At 40.2% G+C, this 9122-nt stretch overlaps 1 protein-coding gene across 1 annotated transcript in view; it reads right to left on the minus strand.

The window, feature by feature from the left end:
- IPO9 (importin 9) overlaps nucleotides 1–7993 on the minus strand; it is a 33390-nt gene extending 25397 nt beyond the window's left edge. Inside the window, 2 exon segments of the mRNA XM_051998658.1 lie at nucleotides 7692–7855; nucleotides 7857–7993. Of these exon segments, the coding sequence (XP_051854618.1) occupies nucleotides 7692–7855; nucleotides 7857–7978 (286 nt within the window). The 5' untranslated portion in view covers nucleotides 7979–7993.
- Nucleotides 7994–9122: the final 1129 nt, after the last annotated feature.

A 9122-nucleotide genomic window follows, 5' to 3' on the forward strand; every position in this document is an offset into this window, starting at 1 on the left:
AATAAGCCTTTGCTTTTATGGGAGGATTGGGATCAGTTAAAAAAAATTAAAAAAAAAAACAAAACAAAAACCTCTCATAACAATCCTGTCCATACTCCTCTTAATTTATTTTTCCTCTGCTATTAGCAGAGAAATTTGACAGGTATATATATCCAGATGCATACTGAAATATATCTCCGTATGTTTCAGGGTAACAGGTATTATTCATTATCTTGGTGTTTCTTATGTAAATGGATAACAGTCTGAGTGATTACAGATCTCTTCAAGAAGATTCTGTAATATTCTGGGGCTTGGTATAATTAGAATCACATCATCACTAAACAGAGACAAATAAAGGATCTCATTATTCACAAGGAATCCTCAATCTGAGCTGGATTTTATGATGGGTTCTTACTTTCTCTGGGAAAATACCTTTAATAAGCATATTGTCTCCTTGTTTTAAACTTCCCTTGATGTCTATCGGAGGACTTTCTAAATAAAAATAACAGCTATTTCTGTTACATCTTTCAAGGCGATTTGAGAGATTTTGACATATATATGAGAGACATTGTTTAAAAAAAAAAAGTGCCTATATTGCAGCATTCTATTATATCAAATCAACTTTATTTTATTTATTTAATTTTGGGACAATTAAACAGTAAACAGGATTTTAAATTCTCTATTATGTTTTGTAAACTAGCAAAGATATCATGTATTATTGAATATTACATGTGAAAGTTTGCTTATTGCCTGATAACAAGAATTTCTGTATAAATCACTCCCATAAAGACTATGTACAGATGGGAGAATAGGTGGACAGGAAGGTATTGATTGTCTTTCCTCTGCCTTTTTTGGTTATTAACAAAAAATTAATTTTTTTCTCTGACATTTTTATCTTTTTTCCCTCCAATTACCATAGATATCAGATCGTTAATGCCTTTACAATAGTGTACAATTAAGAATGTGTAAATAATGCTTAAGCATGGCGTCCACTGTCTCAGATGATGAAAAAAGTTTGTTAAAATGATCTCTGCAGATTTTTTTCACATAATCTTTTCATTCTCAGAATTGAATGCTTCTGTGATGACTTTGCTTAGCTGGATACTTCACTAAGCTTTCTTTAAACTGATTTTACTTTTTACTCTTTCTCTGTATTTTAAGAGATAATACAATTCACAATCATTCATTACCCCTTTAAGATTTTGTCAATGGGTTTATATTGTAATCTGGTATCGCCTTTGGCAGTCATAGCTTTCCATTTGGCTAGTAAGTCAGATGGTTGTTCATTTCTGGGCTCCTTTGTTCTCACTGTAGCCATTCATTTGCATCAGCTGATGTTATTAATTTCTGTTGTCTACTTCTCATTTTTTATTTCAATCGACCTGTTAAAAAATTTAGGATTGTTGTTTCCCTTTTATGCCACATTTTTTCAAATTATTTTCTTCTTAAAATTAATTATGATCTCAATTCTGATAAGTAGATGGGATGAATGTATAAGCAACTAATTCAGGGATATGTTTGTCACATACACATGTGATCTTTAAGGTTTGTAAAATAGTTTATATAGATTATTTCATTTGATCCTCCCAACTACTTGTGAAGTAAAGCATTACAAGTATTATTATCCCTATTTATATAGACAAGGAAAATAAGGACAAAAGAAATTAAGTAATGTGCCCAGGTTCACACAACTTGACAGGTCAGGTAAGATGTGAACCAAGATTTCCTGACTGGAATCCAGTACGTGAACACTCTCCTCTACTACAATGCTTCTAATGAACTGAACGAATCTTAGTGACTAATTTTGCAGACAATAGGCTGCAAGAAAGAATTATTTCCTGCAGCATTACAGTTTGGTGTGCTAAAAAGCACAGTGGAATGAAAGATGATGCCCTGGGTTTGCATCCTTGGCATTGCTACTACAATTCAATTCAACAAGCATTTATTAACCATTAACTGGGTTCATGGCATTTTACATTTATATACTTGATGTGGTTTATCAATGCAATGAAGATAAGTAGAATAACCTCAAGGGGTTATCATAAGTAGAATGCTTGAAAATTACAAAGTATTCTCTAACTATGTGCTATCATTATTGTTACATGGTTATCTTTTGGGTGCTTTCTCAGCTCTGCATAATAAAACTTAGGCACAGAGACTTTAAAGGATTAATTTAAAAACTTCAAATTTTTTAAATGATGAAATCAGGGGTAAATTCAACATTTTAAGCTACTTCTCCATGTTATTTAAAACTGTCAAACACTGATGATCCTGCTCATCAGTGACTTCTATTAAAGGGAGAAAATAAAGAGAGACACTAAAGTATTTCCTAGAGGGACTGGCACAACCAAAGTTAACTGTAGAAGGCAATGCACTAGGCTGTATTCATCCCAATGGAACTATTTGAAGGCAAGAGAAAGGGCAGCAGAGAGCCTCTCAGATCCTTGAGCAAGAAGGCCATATCTAAGGCTTTCTGGTCTTTTAGCAATTGAGACTAACACCTTGGTTTGAAATGTCCCAAGTTATTGAAATGAAAGAGAATGCTCCTGATTGGTTGCATAAACTTAACCTTTTAGGGTATGCAGACCAGAACAAATGATTAAAGAACTTATTCTGAGTAAATTCTGCCAGGGTGAAATGAGGCTAGCACCAATCTGTCAGTTTTGGTTTCAACACTGAACCTAGATGCATTTACCCATTTCATCAGCACACTGACTCACAGTTCTTTCTTCCAATTCCATTTCCTGTCTCTCTTGTAAAACTGTCCTTTGTCATCTCTCAAAACCCTTGTCTCACCTCTCTCATCAGGGACAGGGCAAAGGAGAGAATGGAAGAGGACAGGGTGGAGGACAAGTTAAGAATGCTAATAGCCTCGAGGGTCTGTTAGAGATATAGGACAAGGTAGCACCTTGACAGTCAGAGTTTAGTAAGTTACTTATGGGGGCAACTGCATGGGGGTTTGGATAAGGGAAGAAGGGCTGGGGGGTTCTATGCAGAGCTCTAGAGTGGCTCCATCTTTCCCACAGGGGCCAGGAACCAGGGGCACCACAAAACCACAGCTGAAAGGAAAAAGAAAACTCCACCACTGGCCTTTCTCCGAGCGCGGCCGCCTTCCGCTCGGCTCAGTGCCCGCCACATGCCCAGGAGTGCGTCTGGATCCTTGAGGGGCTCCCTTCGCAGGAGGACAATGCTTACGCTACACTGCAAGAGAGCCAGAAAAGTGCCCATGAAAACCAGAAAGCAAACGCTCAACCGGCAGGATCATCTCTCTAGGCAGCTAAGACGGGGAAATCAATATTCCAGTATCTTGGGCACCAAATAAGAGCCAGGAGAAGTGAAGGAGAGCTATTTTCCCCCCCTCCCTAGTCCCCAATATTATAGTGGTAGATATTACAGAAGGAGAAAAGAGAGAATTTATCCTTGTGAAGCATTAGGGACAGATGACTAACAGGAAATCAAGATAGAAATGACCAACAGATCATGAGGAAAATGCTACATTTCTGATAGAAGGAATAATCAAAAGAAATAAGGGAGAGATGATCAATCTATATAATGAAAGTTATGCTCTTCTGGTCTAAACCAATGCTTATTGTGACAAGAAAAGCTACCTGTTCCAGTTTGTTGGGAGGCTAGTCTTGGAGGAAGGATGGAGAAAATAGGAATAAATTAAGATCAAAGATGAAGCAGTTACAAAGGAAATGATATCTTTTCAACCTTGCCAATAAAGCAGAAAAATCTAGTGGCAAACATTAGACTTAGAGTACAGTTAAGAAACCTTGGTAGTTCACAATCTCTCAGTATCTACAGCTATCATGTCAGTAAGAGAAATGCAATCATATCTGTGAAAATGTTTTTGTGTTTTTCTGAGAAATTTCTAATTCCCATTAAACTGCACTGCTCTTAGAAAAGCTGTGCCAAAAGTATCAGCATAGGACCTACTGAACTCTTAGGTCAAAGTGAAGATTGAGGCCACCAATAGGATTTCCTTCTCTAATTCATTCTGTTAAATAGGCTTTAACTGAAATGCTTAGACTGATCTGGTAGGCCTTCTTCAACTCAAAAAAAAAACCAGAAAGAAAAAAGAATAAAACAGCACATCTCCCAGGACAATAGACTGATGGAGCAAACTCCCTTGATGTATGTGGGTTATGAGGTTGGCTCAAAGTAGACCCTGGAACTATCTCAACTTTTTCCACTCTAGAAAATGAAGCAACTAATTACAGCGTAGCAATTTTCTTGGAAATGTCAGGTAGCAGGTTAAAAGACCAGAATATGCTTTGGGTTCTACCAGTTTGTATTCCCTGAGAAGTATTTTTTACTGAATTTAATCTAAAAAACATGTATTAAAGACCTATATGGAAAGCACTGTACAAAGTGTTAAGAATAGAAAGATAGGATGAAAAGAGTTCTCTTCCTTAAGGAGCTTACAATGAAAGATATGACATGTGCACAAATAAATACACAATAATTTGGGGAGGGAGAGATCATCAACAATTAAAGAGATCAAGAAAAGCTTCCCACAGGAGATGTGTGTGTGTGTGTGTGTGTGTGTGTGTGTGTGTGTGTATATTTTTTTTTTTTTGAAGGAAAAGAGGGCACCGGGAGGCAGCCTGTACAAAGGAATGGAGGTGAAAGAGAGAATGCCGAGTTAGGAAAACAGTAAGTAGGCCACTTTGATTAAAATGGGAAACATGATCATAGGTTCAAAGATTATTTAGAGACAGAAGAGACCTCAGAATTCAACTGCTTCATTTTACCAATGAGTTAACAGGCACAGAGATGCTAAATGACTTACCAAGGGTCACATTACTTAGTAAGACTTTGAATTGGGATTTGAATCTAGGTTTTCCTGCCTCCAACCCCAGTGTCTACAGGCAGGAAGGAACCACTGAAGACTTGAGCACGGTGACTGATAAAAGTTAGACTTATGTCCTAAAATTATTTTGCCTATTATGTGGAGAGTAGATTAGTGAGGAGAGACTGAAAGACAGGAGTCTACTCTAATAGTCTAAAGCAAGAGATGATGAGGGTCTGAACAAGGATGAAAGCTCTGAGTGAAAAAAGACAAAGGAACAGAAAACAATCAGAGAGAGAAACCTGTTCTGGGCTTTCACTTGAGTTAATCAATTGAGGGGAGGGAAAACGAAGGGGAGAAAGAAAAATCTGTCAAGGCAGAAAAATATCAAAAGAACTGAACTTCAAGTGCAATTTCTAGATTATACTTTAAGATCACAAAGTTCTAAGAAAGGTTGTTTACCAATTTTTGGGCAGAAGACAGAAGCAAAGGTCCTTAAGGGTGCATTGCAATGACAGAAATCACAGCACTCTGAAACATCTTCAGAGGGATCTTATTTGGGAGAACTGCTTCTCATTTCAGACCTTCAGATGATTGATAGAACAGATCTTTGAGTCATATTTTTCATCACTGCCAAGCCCCACATACTTGGCTACATTCTAGCTTTGGGCCATCAGATGTTATGTGCTTACTCAAAAAAGGGTAATGATACAAAGGTAAGAAAGTCTTAGCCTAAATTAAGAAGACCAATCAATTACAAAACAAGCGTAAAGAGATTTTCTGAGATCTGTCTGGAATATATGACAAAGTAGAGCTTGCTCCAATGCTTCTAGGAGTTGGGAAAGGAGAGACAGGATCATGAATCTGAGGAAAGGGCTCAGTCCTTCCACCACCACAGTCTTCCTTCCAAGGAAAAGTACAAGAACAATAATAAGAACAGAATTAGTCTTCTTATTTCTGAATGTGAGTTAAGTTTCTAATGGACTTTGGAAAAAGCAAAATAGAATCAATTTTAACAGCATCTCCCAAAAGAACACATGCCATTATCAAAGCTTCAGCAACCTGTACCACCTCTTCAGGTAATCTGAACATCTAATCCATATACTATACTGCCACTAGACCGGACAATAATAGGTCACTTCATATAAGACCATCACTTCATAAAAGACCAACTCTTTTTTTCATAGCACATTCCTATCAAGTTACATAAAAGTAACTTTAGTATTATAACCCACCAGTGGCAATGATCAATTACAAAGTTCTGAAGACATTTGAGTTTTGGTTCCAAGTTCCAAAGAGACAGTTAATAATAGAGATCTAAAGCTTTAAAATGAATTTTGGTAGCTTATGAGCAGTAGTATTCAAATAAGACCAAGGTTGGTCAGATTAAGGCAACAATGGAATTGTTGGATATTTTAACATAAGCTAAGATCTCATGTTTATGGGGAAATTGTCAGAGACATAAAGAGAGCACCGCAAACAACAGAAAAGTTATTGAAAAAGGGATCTACTCTGAGCAACAGGAATCTAGCCCTGAAATTGATGAAATTTGCAAAAACAGTACAATAAAAACAATTTTGACTAGAAAGGCCATTTTTCCTCCTCCAGATTAATCTATGCATGGCTCTAACTGGTAACCTACAATCCAATAAATTTTGTTGTTCTTTCTTTGGTCTGACATTTCACACAAGAATGGCTTTTAACTCCTCCGTCAACTTCAACTGTCTTGTAAGCGGCTGGAATCCCAACTCACACCACCTTCCCCAATACCAACAGAGCAAAAAGTCCTACACAAAACCCCAAACAAAGCAAAAAAACTTAAGGCACTAGTTTCCAAGTACTGAAACTACAACTCTTCATTTTCTAAGGCAGCAACAAAATTAAAGGCCTTCTCTTTCTTTTTGATGACAGTTATGATATCAAACAGATAGCGAACTTAAAAAAAAAAAAAATTGTTTCAGGAAGCCCTCCCACTATAGATTTAGCCCCTATGAAAAACTCAGGCTGAAACTTAATGGAGATTGCTTGCTTACACTGCTTATCAGTCTAGTATGGGATCCATTATAAAGATTCCACGTGTGAATGCCTAACCTCTACTCTCTTTACATGTGATGGTTCTCAGGAGACAGCTGCTAAGACCTGGAAGGAGACTTTTTTTTTTTTTTTTTAGGGTGGGGGTGGGGGAAGGGTTAGATTCTTGGAAAGAATTCTGGGGAATCCTCTATCCCTGATATTCTGGAAGAGATGCTACAATCGATGTGCTTTTTTGTTGTTCTTTCAACACTAAGCCCAGTTAAAAAAATTTAAAAAGATTCAAGAGATTTCCCACCCCCTTCTCCCGAGTATTGTTTCAAGCTCAAAATGCTCCTTTGTCAAACTGGCTAGTATCCTGATGGCAGGCACAATAGAAACAGTCGATAGGAAATTAGCCTCGCATTTGAACCGGAGTTTGTTTTAAGTTCGGCGCCTTCCACTCTCGGGTGAAGGTTTTTCCATGAACCGGGAAGGGCTGCATATCCATGAGCCGCAAGAGGGAGAGAGGAAGCGGGGAAGGAGCGGTAAGGTCGGGCTCTTCGGCCCGAGGCGGAGGGTCGTTCAGAAGGGCGGGGAAAAGCCCGGAGTATGGGCAGGGGAGGGGGCTCTGCGGCTGGACCATGCATCGTGGCTGCGGCTCGAGGAGCACGCCCAGCGCGGGGGAGGGGCTCGGCACGGGGGCAACTTAGTTCATTTCCTCCGCCGGGGCTCGGGGGCCAGCGCCCATGCAGCTCTCGCGGCCAGAGCAGGGCCGGCCCTGCACACGGCCGATCCCCGTGCCCACCTGCTCCCCTCCGCAGACGGGCAGCCCGCCTCCCGGGGGTCCCGCACGCCCCGCGCCGGGCCCCTCCCGAGGCGGGCGGGCTCCGCCGGCCTCACTCACCCTCCGTCACCTCCAGCACCTTAATCTGCTCCTCGGCGGCCGCCCGCACCTCCTGCACCGGGGACAGGATCCCCGTGAGCGTTTCCACCAGCGCCTCTTTCAAGCCCTGCGCCACTGGCCCCGGCAGCCCGGAGCCCGCGCCCGTCGACGCCGCCATCTTTCCGCCCGCCCGCCCGCTGCCTGCCAGCCAGCCAGCCAGCTCCGCGGCCGCTCCTCCCGCCGCCGGGACCCGCCACCGGCACGACGGCTCCCGCGCGCGGCCAATCCGCGAAGCCGCACATGCGCATCGCCTCGGAGAACCGAGAAAGAGGGAGTTAGGGCGGGGTTGCAGAGAGGTCGGGCTGCGAACAGTAGCCTCCGCAGACAGCGCCCCCTGTGGCCGGGAGTGTTTTTCCCCTTTAAATCCGAGGTCCGATTAGGTGTTTAGTGCCCAGCTTCGTCTACTTTGCATATAGACCGCAAAGGGTCGCGTTACGTAATGTGGGGGTCGCGGAGTTATGATTTATTATCAAAAATGTTTGATTTTTTATCTTTAAAAAACAAATAAGATAAAAATAAATTTGTATTTATTTTATAAAAATTTCTTGGGGGAAAAGGGTCACGAATGGAAAAAGCTTAAGAACCCCTGCTCTAGGGTAGTGAGAAAGAACTTGCTCAGACTAATTAAAAGACTTCCCCCAAAATTGCACCTAATATATCAGTCAAACTGATAATTAGCGGTCCATCTCTGTTCTCTCTTGCATCCCAGCAACTGAGATATGTACAGCCCTTAAGTGCCCAGTACCTAGAAGGCACTTATGTAAATGTTAGCTTATTATTATTAGTGATTATTATGTGTGTAATTAATGCCAACTATTATTATTATGATATATAAAAGCTAATGTAAAAATATATTATTGAAAAATGATACGTAAAACTTATTCTTGGAAATTGACTTAGAAATGCCAGCTATTATTGCAATTAGAAGGCATTTAGTGTTTATTTCTCCTCCCCTCCCCCCCTTAAAATTATGAACTGCTGATAATTTCACATTAAGTAAAGTAGAACTGGGAATAGTTAGCCTCTTTGGGGAAGAAAAAGCTTAAAGGCAGGGGTGTATTATGTCCAACTTGGATTTGTTCTGAGTGAGCTGATTGTTACATTTTCAGGGTGAAATTTACACTTGAGAAATTGGCAAATGCTACAAATTGGAGCTGAGTGTGTTATTTTGTGTATTGTCTAGATGTAAGAAAGTAATGGAGAAAATGTTATGATTTAGGATTCTTCAGTACATTGTCCCCAATCTGCTCTTAAGTATTTACTGCTATATACCTGCTTAGGGGACACAGCGAGGCTTAAGGTGGTACAGCAGAACACTGAATCCTGGAATCACGAATACTTGAGTTTACTTTACTTGGACTTTGATGGGGTAAATCATTTAATTGCACTCTG

The sequence above is a fragment of the Antechinus flavipes genome, chromosome 4 (genome assembly GCF_016432865.1).
Source record: "Antechinus flavipes isolate AdamAnt ecotype Samford, QLD, Australia chromosome 4, AdamAnt_v2, whole genome shotgun sequence".
Taxonomy (NCBI): Eukaryota; Metazoa; Chordata; class Mammalia; order Dasyuromorphia; family Dasyuridae; genus Antechinus; species Antechinus flavipes.